Consider the following 19,537-nt stretch of genomic DNA (forward strand, 5'->3'; position numbering starts at 1 on the left):
TGCTATCTCCATGGTTCCTATGTTTTGTAGTTCAAAGTTCATGCTTTTGAAAAAGTGGATGGGGGGAAGTGGGGGAGAGAGGGAACATGAAGGAAAAGAAGGGATTTGTGTACTTGGCCCCTTTCCTATCTGCTAAGTACCTGTAGCTCCTTAATATCTTTGGCACTGTTCCCATGAATAGATGGATATATTCACATAGATGCATGTGTTTGCAGGCTGGGTAGTGTGATTTCACATTTTCTCAAACTGGATTATGAGGACCAGGTGAACCCTTGCTTCCCTTCGTGCCAGGTCTCTCTTGGCTTCCTTGGCTTTATTCCCATTGAAGTAATTTTTCACCATTTATTCTATTTTTCTTGTATTGGGGCACAGTGTCTCCCCTGACCTCCTTTAATCCCACTACCATCTCAATCTTTGGTCTTCTTGGCAAAGAAAAGGGGAAGGAAGAAGAAGGAAGCAATCATTGATTTGGACATGATCTCTAAGCTAAATTGATGTCAGAGGAATAAAAGAAGTGGCAGTTCAGAAATTGAATACAAAAATGTATTGAACACCTACTCTATTCAAGGTACAGTGACTTCACAGATAAAGAGGAAGTAAAATTAAGATGAGCCTTGAAGGACGAACAGAATTTTAATAGACAGAGATGCATGGGAGCAGGATGTTCCAGGAACAAGGAATGTAATGAGCAAAAGTACAAAGAAATAAGGCTGTGAGCAGTGGGTGGCTCGTACCTGTAATCCCAGCACTTTGGGAGGCCGAGGTGGGTGGATCACCTGAGGTCAGGAGTTTGACACCAGCCTGGCCAACATGGTGAAACCTTATCTCTACCAAAAATACAAAATTAGCCAGGCATGGCGGTGGACACATGTAATCTCAGCTACTCGGGAGGCTGAGGCAGAGAATCACTTGAACCCCGGAGGCAGAGGTTGCAGTGAACCAAGATCACGCTATTGCACTTCAACCTGGGCAAAAAGAGCAAAATTCTGTCTCAAAAAAATAATAAATAATTAAAAAGTATAAAGAAATAAAATATATGGCATATTCAGGGAATAGTAGTTTCGTTTGGCTAGAACAGAGGGTAGAAAGAGAGTAGTGGGGGACTTAGCTGGAAATGGAGACCAAAGTCTTGTTATAAAGGTCTTAAGTGCCTAGATTAAGAGTTTGTAGTTTTGTTTATTTGTTTGTTTTTTTTTTTTGTTGTTGTTGTTTGCACTGAGGACTTACCAAAAGCTGTTGAGCAAGGTAATGGCATAATCAGGGCTGCATTTAGGAGATTAACCTAGAAGCAATATGTGGGGCAGACTGAAATAGGAAAGCCCGGGGCAGGAGGGGGAGGAGGGACACTGGTTAGAAGAAGGCTGCAATATTCAAGGCCGTAGGGTAATGCAAGTCTGGGCCAAACTGAGCATAATTGAAAGAAATGTGTTTCAAGAAAGGATTTGTCACTGTCAAATATGCAGAGAATGCAAGAAATATGAGGATTGATAAAAGGCAGCCGGATTTGGTAATTAGAGGTCACAGATGACCTTTTGAAAAGGTGTTTCAGTAGGGCTTTGGAAGGAATTGTGAAATCCTGAGGTTAGAGTATGGTGTGGTGACAAATTAGAGACTGCAAGTCTAGACTCCTCTTCAAAAGTTTGGCCATAAGGTGAATATAATAACTCTGTAGTGTGATGAAAGGGTCTAGCTTGAGTTAGACAGTGGGAATTGGTAGTGAACCCAGTTGATGATTTTCTCTAGCAGTGGCCCAAATTCCTATCAATGGGAATTCCACGTATCCCAAATGAATATATTGATATATTCAGCAAATATAATGTAGATCGATGAATGCCAAGCAAATGCAATATTAGAAATTTGTGTTTCCAACTGTAATGCATTTCCATTCAAACATGGGATGATTCCATGAGGATAATGTTTTTAACAAATACCTCAACCTGTTGCAACACTGGTCATGAAACTGATATCTCATAAATAATTCACAGTACAGAGCAGGACTAAAATCCCTGCTATGTGTTCCTTTTTTGTGGCCCAGAACTGAGACTCGCGGCTTCTATGAAGCCACTGAAAACAAAAATTATGGCTGAACACATAATTTGGGGTCTGGTTAGACTATGCGCCTTGAGTTACCATCACAAAATTATGGCAAATGGTTAGTTTGCTTTGCACCCCTAGCAATTTGCAGAATGCCAGCACTTGTTAACAACACAGAGCTAGAACTGACAAGATGACTCTAATTTCAACCTTACTTCATTAATATGAAAATGCTTTGAAAAATAAATCTTTGGCTAATGAAAACACCATCTGTTGATGGCTTTTTGCCACTGTTTTCTTACAATATGAGACATAATTTGAGGAAAACATCGAACATTTACTTATTCATTTCCTATTCATTTACAAGGAATTAAAGCCTCCTCTCAAATTGGAATTTATTCTCAATAATGAATATATGCAAAGGGAAGCAGAGAATTGAAGCGATTATGAAATCTAAGGAAGTCACTCTTTCCTTATCATGCCTAGCACTGACGAATCATTTAGAACAAAAAATTCTGGGCCACTCTAGGTTTGAATAATTTGATTGATTTGGCCAAATAATTATCTTGTCTGTACTCTGGTTGAGTAAACAAAGAGGGTGTGTGTGTGTGTGTGTGTGCATGTATGTGTCTAAAATCTCTTTATATAAAAGTAAACATGTCTCTTCGTTGTTGTTCAGTTTTGAAATATTGGTTTGTTTTGCTCTGCTCTTGTGCAATGTAGTTAAGGACTGGGCCAGGTTCTTTATTTCAAGCCCAGTTAGTGCAATTTTCTCAGGAGAGTTGAACCGTGACAGCAAGAGAGTCAAAGTGGCAGGGCAGATCGGAATGGAGATATCTGCTGGTAGGAAACAGGACAGGAGGTTGGCAGCCAGGGGGCAGGATGAAGCTCCCATTTCCTGCTGCAAGAGGTTACCCCTGGGTCTTTGTGTGCTTCCCTTTTGTGGGTGTTACAGAAGCCATTTTAGTTTATGAAACTGTGAGACCTTCTTCACCTCCAGATGACTACATCATGCTAGCTCACACAAAATTGTAAATGTGTCTAAACAGCCAAAGTAAGGGAAAGATTTGGCTGATTTGCATAACAGATTTTAAAAGGCCTCAGTTAGCTAAATTGGCAGTCTACACTGATTCCATTTTTACCCAAGTTTTACTTCGTTTGTGTTGTATGGCTTAGGCCTCTTTGTGCTCTCTCATTCCCTTCCCAAAGAGGAAAATGTTTTGCCATCTGAGAAAGCTGGGCACAGGCTATTCTTCTTCCAGACAGCATCCCATTAACAGAAATGGTTTCTTCAACTCTCTCAAATAATTGCTGGGTTTTTTTTTTTTTCACTTCTCTAGACACAGATTATTTCAGGTAACTTTCTCATTGGCTCCCTCAAGAAATCTAGCCATACATCAAAACACCACCTCTTTATTAAAGCGAGGTAGATTACCCCATTATGGCACAAACTGGACCATGATCTCCCTTTGTCATACTCCATGAAGGCATATGTATTCACACATATATGAGCACACCTACACACATCAACCTGACACAATAAGTACTGAAGCCTAAAAGGTGGTGTAATCTGTATTAGTTCTATTGAAACATATAATTTCCATTGAAACATGGCACTGTCATAGAACGTCTGTATTCTCTCTTGCTGTCTAAAAGGTACAAGGGAAATATTACCTAAACCTAGAAAAGACCCTGACTGCTTTTATGTGGGAATTGAAACTTGGAGTGAGCATAGGAAGGGGAGAAGTGAAACAGGGCAGAAAGGCCAATTCACCCCAAACCTGAGTCTTCCTGATTGACAGGAGACAACTTCATCTTTAAAAATAATCTGAGCCAGTGGCCCCATTACTATTCTTTGACATGCTCTTTTTTGACATCCTGTCTATACACCGACATTTTCAGCTCTTCCAAAAGCCAGAAGCCAGAATCTTCACATGCTTTTAGGGTCACAGTCTGCTTTCTTTTTTTAACTGCTTGTCTTAAAATACTTACTTTGCTTTTGCTTCAGTCTGTCACTTTATATATCAATTACATATGGCCTCCCAACAACAGAACACGCCATCTGGTTCACAAACTGAAGCCCACACCCTTATGCCAAAATTTATTCTTCCCCCAAACATTTATTTGCTGTTGTATAGATACAGGCTATGTCTCAGAATGAGATGGTGATATACTGGATGTATATCACATAGGTCTACTCTACTTAAGGTTTGTTACAGAATAACCTGACCCCCAAGCCAGGTGAAAGACTTGCCATATTTTCAAAAGGCTCTGCGATCATCCAGCCAAGATCCACACCTCCCCCATTCCCCTTATCAGAAATGCTACCCAAACCTTCCCATATTCTTTTCTTTCCCCCATCTTCAGGTGCATAGCATGATTACATCTCTAGCTCAAATTCATACATTATTATTTGGACATTCTAAAAGCAAACCTGTACTAAAAACTTAAATCTAGTGTTTATTTTGATAACACTCAGACTAGTGAGCCAGAGTCAACTCTACTTTCCTGGAGGACTCAGGGTTGTATTCCACTTACACTATTCCTCTTCACTTCCTGCCTCTCATACACATCCCCCTCTTTCTCTTTCAACTGCTATTCCTTCATGCCTAACTTCTAGACCATGAGTGCTCTGCAAGGCTCAATCCTTGACCCTTGCTCAGCTCACTACTGCGTGGCTCTATCACCATGCTGAGGATTCCCAAATCTATTCCTCCAGACCTAATCTTTCAGCCACTGGGAAAGCCTAAATTTTAACCCCTTCTAGGACACTTACCCTTTCAGTTCTGAGAGATCCCCATACTCTCTGTCCTCCAGATGTTTCAACAAACTCTTTTCTCCTGACTAGGGCACTCCCCTTCTCTGCCCCAACTCCTGTCCCCTAACAGGGCGTTCAAAAACTCACCCAAATTCTATCTTGCTATTCCTCCTAAGCTCTGTAACAGCCCCTGTTCTTCCACTGTCATTGCACTTATCACACCATCTCGTAACTGTGTCCTTAATTATCTGCCTCCCCACACTAACCTGAGAGCTCCATCAGGGCTGAGACTGTGCTTTCTTAATCACTGTAACCCCAACACCTATCCTGGTGCCTGCCATCTAATAGATGTTCAAGAAATGTTTGATGAATGAATGATTGTTAAATGATCCACAATCACATCAAACTCAAATCTAAAGTCAGGGCATCCCAAAAAAACTGCCATCCCTTCCTAATTTCATTTTTGTCTTCCTCAATACCACCATCCTTCAAGACATCTCCACCTCAAAAGTCCTTTTTAATTCATTCTCTTCATTGTGCATAATCACCATAGTCATTCACCAAGTTTGGTCAATTTTTTCTGCATGGACTATCTCCAGTTTGGCCCTTCTTCTCCAACAAATTCACTCACGATTCCCTGTTTTTGAGCTCAATCATATCCTTTCCCTGACCTCTCCACTGTGCTTCAGAGCATCTTGTGCAAACCTCTGTCATGGCACCTACCATACTGAATTGGAATTTCCCACTTGTCTATCTCCCCTACTAAGCTCAAAGTCGCTTTAGAACTGGGATTGTGCCTTATTTCCTGTGTTCCAGCTCCTACCACAGTGGTCAAAGTGTTTAGTAAACAAAATGAGTGTTCATTAATTGTTTGTTAAATGAATGAATGAATCCCTAGCCTAAATCCCTGATGCTACGGTTTAAGTTATTGTCAGTTCTAGCTTCGTGTGAGACAAATAATAAGGTATTACCTCATTATATCAACCTTTCATGAACTTGAAGGCCATTATCACATTTTTAAACCTCACTTCTTTGGGTTCAGTAATTCTTGTTTCCTTAATCTTTCCTCACCTATATTATATTTCTGTAATATGCTTCTTTGCCCAATAATAACAGACAGGATTTCTATCCACCCAAGAACAATCTCTGTGTCAACATTTTGCAAATTGTTCTCCAAAAGATGATTGTCAGCTCCTTTCAAGTATTGGTGAAGAGAAAACTTGAGTCAAAATAAATAACAGAAAAACAGAAACATAAGAGTACAGATAATAGGAGTATCTACTTGCTAAACTTGCTCTCAAAGCAAAGAAACAATGGAAAACATCTTCCAACACAGGGTCCTGTTAATAATAAATGAGTTAAGAGACAGAAAAATCAATATAAGTCTTGCAGAGAAAAGAATAGGGGTTCAAATGAGTCTTAGTGCACAGTTTGAGTAGAGATGAAATGTATTTTATCGTCATATACACATGAAACATGTACAGATTTATACATATTGTATGTGATGGGTAGCAAGTCTGGAACAGTTAAGAGACCACAGAGAAGGCAGATCCACAAGTAAGAATGATTTTATGAGCATGAGTTGAAGGCTGGCTTAGCTGCGAAACCTGTCAGATACTGTCCCCAACCCCATACAAACATGTTCACCACCATCACCACCAGACCTTAGAGAGCATACATCTGGTCTCAAATGTTTCATTCTTCTTATATTTAGCTACTGTGATTTAGTACCTGACTGAGAGCGAGAAACAGCATTTTTCTTATCCCTCACCTATAGTAACCCACCCTGGCCTCCATTGAAAGTTTTTCTTATCATGCGTATGTTTGATCTGGCTCATTTATTAGATTGCTCCTTAGCCTCAGGATGGGTTCTGCTGAGGCTCTAACTCTCCCTAGGGTGACAACAGAAAGTTTACCTTACACTCATAGCCCTCTCCTACCCAACTTATCAGAAGATTTACACACTTTCACATCTTCACATACAATGATACACATTTTATAGATATACTTTCATACACAGACATAGAGTCATTCTCAGCCACATATTTATGCAAGACTATATACACTCATATACAGGGATGCATACATGTGTATGCAAATATACTCTCAACTGAGTCTCTCAAAAATATATTTCACTTTCTTTCCCTTATATTTATACTTATACTGGTTGAGATATAGTCATATGCCCATTAGTACATTAGTTGAGAGGGTATCCGTCTTGGCAGACAGTAGTGAGTGTCAAGTGGGTGAGTAGATAAATGACTAGGAGAAGGTGGCGACTGAGTGAGAATGGGTGGGTAGATGACATAGTGACTGAGTAGGAAGAAGGACAAGTAATCAACTGTGATAAGAGTCTAGAATATTATATTTTCCAACCTTTTAACTCTCACTGTGGCTTTCCTTTGAACATCCTCCAAGTCTCATATCTCCCTTCTCTTTGTCTGGCAATCATTAGCTTTCTCTGTCCCAGTCTTGCTGAGACAGAGAGAGAGAGTGTGTGTGTGTTTTACTTTCCCATGATAAAAGGCTTACTCCAGTGCCAGGTAATATTTTATAACAAGATCCCTGATATGTAAATGTAACTGCATTTAAGAATTATTTGTAGTAATGAATTTGTGGAAATGTAATGAGAAAAAGAAAAGGTGCTTGTTTATTCCTTTCAGGAAATTCCTCTATTCCCCCTGGTTTTCATCAGCTATATTTTTGGCAGGCTGTGGGTATGGAAATGTGAAGACATCACTCTCAAAGAGAATTATAATAATCACATCTGATTTATACAGATGTCACCATAGTGTTAGGCAGTTGGAAAATCCAGTGATCAAAACGAATAGGCACTTAAAATTCAGGACATGCCATACTTTTGCTAGCACTCTGGTTTTGAACATTGTCAGTAGTTCACAGGAGATCTTTTTTCAGACTTTCAGGGTATATATAATGGCAAGACAGATTTATATCTTCTAAGATGAGATCCAAAGCAAGCTATAGACACCGGTATATTTCCTGCAAATCCATTATGAAAACTGAATTCATTTGGATTTCTTGATCAAATACTATGTGTACTAGAAGCTAAGGAGAATACTAAAGAAATAAAAGACATTATTTCTGACCTAAAGGAGATTATGACATAGCTGTGATGTTTTGGAGTGGTCTTATGGGGTTTGAATTATGCATTAAAGAATACATAGGATTTGTAAACAGGCCAAGAGAAGAACACTAGTGACAGTTAAGAATCAGAAAAGAGAATGGCATGTTTTGCAGACAGTTAGGAGACTCGCCTGGGTAGATGAAGGTAGCATGTTTTAGAGGAGTACAGGGGAAAATACATGAGCAGCACAAGAAAAAAGTTGTACAGGACTTATAATATTGAGTTGAAGTCTGTCAGCAATAGACAGTCACTGAAATTTGACTTCTTTTATGAAGCCAAAATTTATTAAAACAATAACAGCAATCTTTTATAAGGATAGAAACTCATGTGATAATGAAAATTCTAAAATGTGAAGCTGTTTTATAGAAACACCCCATATATCATGAACTAAGGTATATATTGGGACTAGTGAGTGAAAAGTGAGAGGTGATGGAGAAAATAATTACTCTGATAGGACTTACTACTCTAATAACGGTCGTGAATAAAAATATTCTTTAAAATTGAATAATTAATGGAACTACTGGTAGCCTGCTAAAAGACATGTGTCCTGCATCTCAACCCTATTGGTAGACTGGACAACTAAATAAGATCATGAAACTAAACTAAGTACCCCAAGCCCTCTAATCCACTTTGAGTACATGTTAAAAAGACAGGCTAGTTTCTGGTTATTCTGACTTTTCATCTATAACATAATGGTTTGTTTATTCTTTATTGAACAAATAAATATTAGAAGCCACTAATCCTAATCAGGGAGTTTTGTATATAAAAAGTAGTTACAAATATCAACAGTGAAGTTCCAGAACCAAAAAGTAAAAATAAACACTGTATCAGCTACTGACTAGAAAACCAACCTCCCAGATACAGGGGAAGAATGATAGAGTATAACTCTGTCATTCTTCCCTTTCTCCTACAGGACTCCTGTGCTTTTCTTAGGGCCAGGGCCAGGGCGAGGGGAATATACTCAGGCAGACTCTCCCGTAGCTCCTGCCAGCCAACTTTCTCCCTTTCTCTTTGGGGAAGAATCAAGCAGACTAAGGTGGTAATCCTAAATGATTTTCCAATCTAAAATTAACCCAAAGAAGTGAGTATATGTGACACTAAAAGTCAGACTTCGTCTCTGCTTAACATGGAGAATTAATATTCTTTTACACTTGGCACCAAACAAAAGTGACCCCACCACCCCCACAATACACACACACAAGCAGTACCTCTCTCACCCTCCCCAAAGTCCAAGATGTTTCAGACAACATAACGAACCACACGGTTGGGAGTGATTCATATGTTTCTGCTCTCCATCCAAAAATGAGCAAAAATAGTTTCCACTTAATTTATAATCAGAATTTTCTGCACAATTCCTAAAATATTAAAGGGGAACTATTCAAAATCTGGCTTTCTTCCTCCAAAAATTACTGATTAGTCACAGACTAAAATGTATTTTGGTAAAATATGTCCATGTTCCATCCGTCCCTGGAGATGAGGGCTATAGCTTCATGATGCCAAATATCTAATCAATCATCCAATGTTTTCGTGTTTTCGGATATTTTCAAATAGCTAGTTTTCTGTAATACAAGCTTACACTAGCCAGTCTTTTTGTTATCTCAACAGTGCATATGGGCACAGATTTTTCTGTTTGGAATATTTCTCAAGGCCAATGACTTATTATAGTCCCAACACCTGCAAATATTTGGCAGAGATAGTTCTGTCCTCTTCACATCCCCCACTCTTCCTATAACCCCGCTCCTATCTTTTGCCATTATGCGGCTGTAAGTTTATACAATCTGTCCCTTCCTTGATGTCATTCATCATTTATCTATGACCATGAAATGTACAGTTGCAGGAGCATAAAGTTAAGTTTCAAATCACATTTCATGGGGAAAACTTAGATCCAAAACAAAGTGGCAGCCGGCTACAGTACAAAGGATAGTTAACTCAATCTAGAGGCTGAGTTCCAGTTCTAGCTTTCCCATTACTAATCATTTCTTTGATTTTGACCAAGTCACTTAATCTATCAAGGTCTGTTTATACAACTTTAAAGTATAGTGCTTCTACTAGACCAAGTCAAAGGCCTAACATCTTATGAGTCTAAGAACTGAAGTCAACAAGATTATTCCCCTCTGCAACCTTGATATGAATGAGAGTATAACCTTGAGTGAAATTTAAAAAATTGAATTTTGTACACATTTATATGTATCAGATATAAATAATAACCAAAAGAGGCACAAACCATAGTCACTGTGACTACTCTCAATATTATTCGCAGCACATTACAGGACAAATATATCCTATTCTGAGTACTGCTACTCTCACCGACATTATACTTTTTACAGAAGTTACAGTAATTCATCCACAGCATGGCAGGAGGAAAATTTCCATTCCCTTCTTATCCTCCTTTTATCCTATCTGGGTCTTTCTTCTAGCTTGGCTTATGCACTCAGGTCCTATTTGGAGTGGTAATTTTACTATCCGTTTAAACATTTTATTTTTCTAGAATATCTGCTAAGTAGCTCCCTTCTTAAGAGAAATTATATCACATAGCAGACAAGCAATGGGAATAAAACAATTTGCTGGATTATCAGTGTAAGGTAGGAGGGCTTTTTTAAATGGGCACTTAGACTTGTACATAAATATTATATGACACAACAACTTCAGAAAATTCTGTCCACTGAACACACATAAATGACTAGGAACTTGTAAGGCAGGAACTATAAACAAGTGCTTCAGTTTGTAGCCCACAATAGTGAGCACTGTCACAAAATTTGATAGTGGATTAAATATTTATTGCCTTCAGTTTAAATTGTTAGTTCAGACATTTAATTATCCCTCTCCATTTCGTGGTGTACTGAAATTTCTTCAGTTCTTTGTTTTGTTTTGTTTTGTTTTTAAAGACAGGCTTAGAACTAGCCCTGTGTTAAACACTTAATGGCAATTTGTAATGGCCAATGCCAAACTTTTGTTTCTTTAGTGCATTGAGTACACAAACACAAACATACGCTAATGTCCTCCACAAAAATCTCTCACCTACCTAGATACACTCAGACACCTCCACCCACCCACACCTACACAGAGACACACCCTGCCTTCCCATTACCATATACCCACATATGCAAATCGGCACATATGCTAATTGTAGTACACCTACACAAGTACTCACATACTTAAAAGAAGAGGTGGAAAGATCATAGCAAAGATATATAATAAGCAATAATGTCACTGACAGAGGAGAGAGAGTGCTGTTTCCCTGGATGAACTACTGGTGTTGCAGGCCATGAGCTGACTCCCCAAAAGTTAGCCAGAAGTGTATGAATGCAAGCATGTTTATGCAACAGATGAGATAGGCTCCAGGGAGAGCTTGCAGGCGGGCAAGTTACTCCTCATGAAAACAACTTAAAGTTAATTCACTAGTCATATAGGAAAAGTTACCCATTTTATTAGAGAACTTGCTAACTGCATAACTCTATTATGAGACAAAGTTGTGTAAGAGATATTCCCCAGATCCCTTACCTTAAGTTTCTCAAATCGATCATTCAGGGATGCGACCTGATGGTCTCGGTGACGACCCACCAGTTTGCATAAGGCACAGATCAATTGGTCATCAGATACACAGTACATGTTCACTTTCTCATTCTCGTGGTCCAGGCAGGTGATCCCTCGAAGATGTGTGTCTGGCACTGGTTCCACCAGGCGGTGGCTGGTGAAAGGTTTCTTGTTCGGGTGCGTGGCCCGCAGGCAACGGTCACAGTAGGAGACCTCACAGGTGATGCATGTTTTTACTGCATCCCTTGGCGGGTCCTGCTCACAGAATTGACAAGCAATTCGCTCACTAGACATGGCAGTGCTGGGCCTGTAAGTCCTTTCCCGGCGGCTCTCACTAGGGGAATTGGGCCCACTGACTGAAGCCTTCTGGAAGCGATCAATAATGTTCTGCAGAGTCACATTCCTCTTGAGGCCATCCAGGCCCCGGTGGTTCAGCGAGATAACATACCTGCAGGTAGGACACTGGAAAGCAGTAATGGGTTCAATGGATTCACCAGAGCTGCAGCTTGAGACCAAAATGCGATGGGCACAGCTGAAGCAGAGGCTGTGAGCACAAGGGAGCAGAAGGGGGTCTTCAAACAACTCTAGGCAGATTGGACAGGTCAATTCAGACTCCAGTGTTTCCATCTTTAGTGAAAATAATCCTCCTGAGGCATTAAGAACCACGGAGGCTGGGCTTTCACCTGCAAGGAATACAAAGCAAGAGTCATTAAGCATTTCCAAAGGAAAATGGATATAACATAATTATACACTAACCAATGGGCGCATTTACTTGCTGGATTCCCCAGGGATGCTTAAGCAATAGAAAAGCAATTTGGGAATTAATCAGGAAGACTTTCCCCCCCTTCAAACCTTGTTTTAGACAAATGCCTATGTTTATTTTCATGCACAAAGAGATAAAACTAAATGGCTACCTATGAATCCTGATAGACTGATTAACATTACCATTCCAGCTTACAATATTTGAATGGATCATTCTCTCACATATTCTCCCCTGACATTTCTTTTCCCAGACTAAGATGAGGCTGAGACTCTGCAAAATTCCCAATCTCTATTCTCCAGTATTGTTCTCTATTTCACTTCCACGTAAACTGTAGGCCTGCTTCTATGTGACATCCAGTGTAAGGAATACAATGCCATATTTTAAAGTAACTCTGTACTTCCTGAAATGATTCCATTCTGAGAGTCTGCATAAAAAAGAGAAAGCTTCAGAAAAATGTAGCTCTTGGTGCAGGATAATAAATTTTTCCTCAGAGTGTGAACTTAAATTACTTCTTATTATCACACATGGAAATTTCTGTTCCATCCCATTCCTAGTAAACTGATTTAGTCGAGACAAAAGATGATAGTTTTCACTTTCATCTTCTTCCCTCACCTTCAGAAACCCCTTCATTTCATCAAACTGAATGGGGAACGATTTCAAACTTTTCAACTTACTCAGTAATCATTGCTGATCAATAATAAAGTCATATTGCCTTGTGGCTTCAGTTTGGTTTTATTAATAAACACCTGCTGAACTAGCACAAGCCTGCTAAGAAGATCACCTCCCATTTGTCTTTTCATACTTTCTAAAACATAACGGGATGCAAATCAATATCTAGAGAGAAATTAGCAAAGTGCCAGAAATTTTCAGATCTGGTAACCTTCAATTAAGTGAGCATCACTGAGTAAAAGAGGTCACCCGGCCGGGAACGGTGGCTCACGCCTGTAATCCCAGCACTTTGGGAGCCTAAGGTGGGTGGATTATGAGGTCTGGAGGTCCAGACCATCTTGGCCAATATGGCGAAACCCCGTCTCTACTAAAAATACAAAAATTAGCTGGGCATGGTGGCGCTTGTCTGTAGTCCCAGCTACTCGGGAGGCTGAGGCAGAAGAATCGCTTGAACCCGGGAGGCGGAGGTTACAGTGACCTGAGATCATGCCACTGCACTCTAGCCTGGGTGACAGAGCAAGACTGCATCAGAAAAAAAAAAAAAAAAAGCCACCCAACTGACAAGAAACCAACCTCTTGGTAAATCTATCCATTTTTCCACAGGAATTTCTGTGCTCAACACACAGGTACTTAATTCTTAATTGCCTTGAGTCTTCCATTAATTAAAATACACACACATAAATATTCTAAGTTGGCTTTAACTAAGGAAAAATATAAAACATATCTTAATGACTGAAAATGTTAATCCTATGTATAGGAAAGGAAAAGGGCTTTGTTGTTGTTGTTGTTGTTTTTAGACAAAATGTCCCTCTGTCATTCAGAGTGGAGTGCAGTGGTACAATCTTGGCTACCTGCAACGTCCGCCTCCTGGGCTCAAGCGATCCTCCTTTCCTGGAACTCCAGGTGTATGCCACCAAGCCCAGCCAATTTTTATTTATATTTTTTGTAGAGACGTGGTTTTGCCGTGTTGCTCAGGCTGATCTTGAACTCCTGGGCTCAAGCGATCCGCCCACCACAGCCTCCCAAAGTGCTGGGAATACAGGAGTGAGCCACAGCGCTGAGCCCAAGAAAAGCATTGTTTGCTTTTGAGCAGCTTTTGTTCATCATCTCGTCATCATTGGAGACTCTCATCATGGCTTGAAAATTTCACGCTGCCATTGATATTTGTTCAGATATTGTCATTTGTTAGTCATATCTGTATACTTCACAGGATACATAAATACTGAGTACAATTATACTTTATGCCTAAGTACAATAGATGTACACCTAAAAGCTGTTTCTAAATCAAACCTTTTAAATGCACTGAACTAACTACTTATTTAATGAAAATCTATATGAAATGGGGTTATAAAAGTGAAGAATCTTTTTGTGAATCAGTCACTCTCAGTTGGTTTAGTAGGTTCAGATGTTTGTACAAACACTTTTTTTTTAGTGAAACATGGCATTTTTCTTTTAGAATTTACAGGTGCTTGACAGTTGTTGGCCAGTATTTTGTAGCTTATAACATCTATCAACGTTCACCTACACAGATGAAAAAGTAAACAATTAAAATGTACATGCGTCATTGAATCTTAGAATTGGAAGAGACTTTTGAGAGATGAAGATTCCAACTTCCACTGACAGCAGGAATATTGCCTTAGAGAGCTCCATTTGATATATGACTCAGATTCTCAAACTCAACATGTCTATAAATGAACTTGTTGTGCTCCTCCTCACCTCCACAAAACAAAACAAACAAAAAACACCTGCTCCTCTTCTGATTTTCCCTGTCTCATGAATATCACCATCCAAGCCTAGAAATCTAAGAGATCTTTCATCTACATGTTTTTACCACCTCAACCACTGGTGGCTTCCAGAACATTCTGTTTTATTTCACTTACATAGCTGTATCTCCAGCTAACTCTTCCTTCTCCTTGAAGGTATCAACTATTTTATATTTTCATTCACAGCACAAGTTTGTGCTTCACACAAACTGTATTCAATAATTGTTAATGAAGTATCACTTAAACTAGGAGTAAGAAGGGGCCTAGCATTCATTGAGCATCTCCTGTATTCTGAGTACTATGTTAAGCACTTTACACATTATTTCACTAATTCTTTCAGGAAACTTGTGAGGAAGTTACTATTACTGTATCCACCTTACAGTTAGGAAACTGGGGCTTAGAGTCATTAAATAAATTAACCAAGAATATACATACCCAGAGCACAGGTCAGTGTAATGCCAATGCCTGTGCTCTTTCCCTACACCTTTATTTCAATCAACTCACCTCCTTCACTGAGGTTTATCTTGGCTATTTACAAGACGGTTTTTAAACAGCATGTTTCTACTTCTATTTTTATCTCTCTCTGTCTCTCTGACTTTCTCTGAATCTGCCTATTTCATTCTGAGTCCCTTCCAGAATCATATCTCTGTCTTCTAGGCCCATCTCCACCTCACACTGCACTTCTATTACTATGTCTTCTAGAACTCTATGCCTGCATTCCTCAATGTCTGTGTTGGAAGCCACCTGGGTTGGTCAGAAGTATTGCTGAAAGCCATGTCTATGTGTGTAGAAACCTATGTAAAAACAATTGGAGTACCACAGCTTTCCTAAGGCTTAAGAGGGTGCCATATAAATTGTCCTGTACATAGGAAAAGCTCTTAAATTTTGCTTGGAAATCTAAAATTTGTTTCCAAGTCAGTGTGACACTTGAACCTCACCATGAAATTAAGCTTGGGAAAGCATACTATGGGTCAAGATTGCTTTGGGTAAGGTCAGAATAGGATTTATTAACTGGGGACTTCTGAACTTCCTAGAACTGTTTGCAGAATGTGGTTTGTATGTCATATATGCATTTTTCCTGGGGAGAGGATTGCCCATAGCTTTCAAAAGATTCTCAAGAGTCTTTGAAAGAAAAAAAGCCGATCATTAGTACTCTAAAATAACCTACCTTATTTCAGCTCTGTAAAGAATATTATAAGATAGTTACTGCCTCTTGCTTATTTCAGCTTTTCTATACTGTTTCAAATGTTTGATTTTTGATTATCATATATTAACTGTTTTAGCCAATTTTCGGGAACTGAATAAATTTTTTTTTTGCATTTTATTTTTTTTATTTTTTATTTTTTATTTTTATTTTTTATTATACTTTAAGTTCTAGGGTACATGTGCATAACGTGCAGGTTTGTTACATATGTATACTTGTGCCATGTCGGTGTGCTGCACCCATCAACTCGTCAGCACCCATCAATTCGTCATTTATATCAGGTATAACTCCCAATGCAATCCCTCCCCCCTTCCCACTCCCCATGATAGGCCCCGAAGTGTGATGTTCCCCTTCCCGAGTCCAGGTGATGTCATTGTTCGGGAACTGAATACTTTTATCAAGTTCTTCAGACATGTTCAATCATCTTTCATTTATGAGGCTTTCTTTTTCTGGGTACTCCTAATATTTTAGAATCCTTTCAATTATCCCCAATTTTCCCTACCTTTCTAGTTATCTAAGAACCTTAACAATACCCTTTATGTGCATTGTCTCATTTACTTTTCACAACAACTCTCTAAAAGGTAGCTACTATCATTATTTAAAAAAAAAAAAAAATAGGCTGGGTGCTGTGGCTCACACCTATAATCCCAGTACTTTGAGGGCCGAGGCAGGTGGATCACAAGGTCAGGAGATCGAGACCATCCTGGCCAACATGGTGAAACCCCATTTCTACTGAAATACAAAAAATTAGCAGGGCGTAGTGGCATGCGCCTGTAGTCTCAGCTATTCGGAAGGCCGAGGCAAGGAAATCCCTTGGACCCAGGAGGCGGAGGTTGCTTGAGCCGAGATCACCTCATTGCACTCCAGCCGGGCGACAGAGCGAGACTCCATCTCAAAAAAAAAAAAAAAAAAAAAAAAATTTAATTAAAAAAAAATAACTTGTCCAAGGTCACACGTGTTTCTAAGTGGCTAAGCTAAGAGTCAAACTTAGGACAAAACTTTAAAAATAAACCTATATATATCTATGGTCAACTGATTTTCAACAAGGGTTCCAAGACCATTCGATGGAGAAAGAATACTCTTTTCAACAAATGGTGCTTGGACAACTGAATATCCACATGCAAAAGGATGAAGTTGGAGTTCTACCTCATATCACTTATAAAAATTAACTCACAACAGATCAATGATCTAAATGTAAGAGCTGAAACTATAAAACTCTTGGAAGGAAAGACAGGCATAAATCTTTGTGAACTTAGGTTAGGCAGGCAACAGTTTCTCAGATGACATCAAAAGCATAAGCAACCAAAGAAAATATACATAAATAGTACTTCATCGAAATTTAAAATTTGAGTGCTGCAAATAGCACCATCAATGAAGTAAAAAGACAACCCACAGAGTAGGCGAAAATATTTGCAAATCATATTAATATATCTGATATAGGTCTAGTCTCTAGAAATGTACTCTTACAACTCAACAATAAAAAAGGTAAGTAACTCAATTTAAAAGTGGGCAAAGGATTTCAATAGATTTTTTCCAAAGAAGATATACAAATGGCCAATAATCAAATGAAAAGGTGCTCAACATAATTAGCCAGTAGGAAAATGCAAATCAAAATCATATTGAGATACTACTTCACACTAAGAAGGCTATAATACAATAAAACAAAACAAACAAAAAGTGGAAAACAGCACATGTCAGCCAGGATTTGGAGAAGTTAGACCCCTCATACATTGCGGGTGGAAATAAAAAGATGGTGCAGCTGCTTTTGGGAAATAGTTCGACAGTTCCTCAAAAGGCTAAATGTAGAGTTACCATACAATTGCACTCCTAGGTATATACCCAAAAGAATGGAAAATGTGTTCACTCAAAAACTTGTACACAAATGTTCATAGCAGCAGTCTTTATAGTAGCCAAAAGGGAAAAGCCCAAATGTCCATCAACTGATGAAATGATAAACACAATGGAATATTATTTGGCTATGAAAAGGGAATGAAGTTCTGATACATACTTCAACATGGATGATCTTTGAAAACAGTAAGTAAAAGAAGCCAGTCACAGAAGGCTTCTTTTGTGTATGATTTCTTTTTTATGAAATATCCAGAATAGGCAAATCCATAGGAACAGAAAGTGGATTAACAGTTGCCAGGAGCAGGGCAGGGGAGGATGGGGGATGAGGAGTGATTGCTAACAAATATGGAGTTTCTTTTTGGGATGAGGAAAAGGTTCTAAAATTAGGTAGTGATGATGGTTGCACAACTTTCTGAAGACACCAAAAATCACTGAATTGTATACTTTAAAATAGTGAATATTATGGCATGTGAATTACATCTCAATTTTTTAAAGAAGAGATTCAATCCCACGTCTGTCTGATTCGAGGGTGTAAACTGTAAATCATTATACTATACTACCAGCTGTGTGATTATGTAGTATTTATAAGCTCTATTGGATTGCTTGTTCCTTTCAATTGTTTTTCTAGGTCAGTGATTCCCTGTCTAGGTTTTGCAATACCCTGGGATATCTCTAGTGATCAATGAGTGTCACAAAATTCTCAGCTCCCAATTTTTATTCACTTTAAAAAGTATATAAGTGACTCCTGAAAAACGTTTGACTCCTATTATCATGAAATACTTTTAGCAGGAGGAAGTGGCATGACAAAAATTAAACAATGGTAAACTGTTGCAATTTCAAAAAGTTTGTGAATCACTAATCTATACAGGGTTAGAGAGTATGCTAAGGATGAAGACAGGATGTGAATCTGATAGGGTGCGACTCAATGACAGGTAATCTTGAAAGTTTTTACGATTTGTCATAAAAATGCATTGATGAAATGCCTGAGAGGGCAGAACCAATTGCCATATTAAGAAACAAATGTGCACATACACACACCCTGATTAGTTCCTTTCCAAACCATTTAGTTACTGCCATATATAGTCAGATATGTATGTTTAATTGTTTCTGTATGGCTTTTCTTTACCTTGCACCTTACTACAGGGTGAAACCTCTGAAAAAAGAAGTCGATGAGCATCAACTAGGAGAAGGTATCAATGGGCTGTGTAACTGGGTAGAAATACAAAAGGAGTTTTGATGAAGATGATTAAGATAAAAAATAATGGGTCTGGCGTGGTGACTCACATCTTTAGTCCCAGCACTTTGGGAGGCAGAGGCAGGCAGATTGCTCAAGCCTAGGAATTTGAGACTGGCCTGGGCAACATGGCAAGACCCCATATCTACAAAGTATACAAAAATTAGCAGGGTGTGGTGGCGTGCGCCCATAGTCCCAGCTACTTGATAGGCTGAGGTGGGAAGATCACTTGAGCCCAGCAGGTCGAAGCTGCAGTGAGCCATATTTGTGCCACTGTGTTCCATCCTGGGTGACAGAGTGAGACTTTGTCTCAAAATAAACAAAAATAAAAAATAAGTTTAAAAAAATAAAATTTTTTAAAAAGATAAAAATAATGCATCCTACGCTTATGAAATAAAAGACTGATTTCAGTATTGTTCTCCAAATCTAGCCTTTAGCTAATTCTGATCAAGAGAGAAGTTGTGATCTGTACTTTGCATAATTCTATTATTTCAAATGTTACTTGAGCATAATTAAATGCCCACTTAATTAACAATTATTATTCCATCTAGTTTTTTTCTTCCAAGTCTGCAAAGCATGAATCTG

At 38.8% G+C, this 19,537-nt stretch overlaps 1 protein-coding gene across 1 annotated transcript in view; it reads right to left on the minus strand.

The window, feature by feature from the left end:
• MID2 (midline 2) overlaps window positions 1–19,537 on the minus strand; it is a 93,303-nt gene that overhangs the window by 65,747 nt on the left and 8,019 nt on the right. The window contains exon 2 of the mRNA XM_026451995.1: window positions 11,439–12,154. Within this exon, the coding sequence (XP_026307780.1) occupies window positions 11,439–12,154 (716 nt within the window). The remainder of the gene's footprint in view (window positions 1–11,438; window positions 12,155–19,537) is intronic.

Source organism: Piliocolobus tephrosceles, chromosome 12, assembly GCF_002776525.5.
Source record: "Piliocolobus tephrosceles isolate RC106 chromosome 12, ASM277652v3, whole genome shotgun sequence".
NCBI classification, from domain to species: domain Eukaryota; kingdom Metazoa; phylum Chordata; class Mammalia; order Primates; family Cercopithecidae; genus Piliocolobus; species Piliocolobus tephrosceles.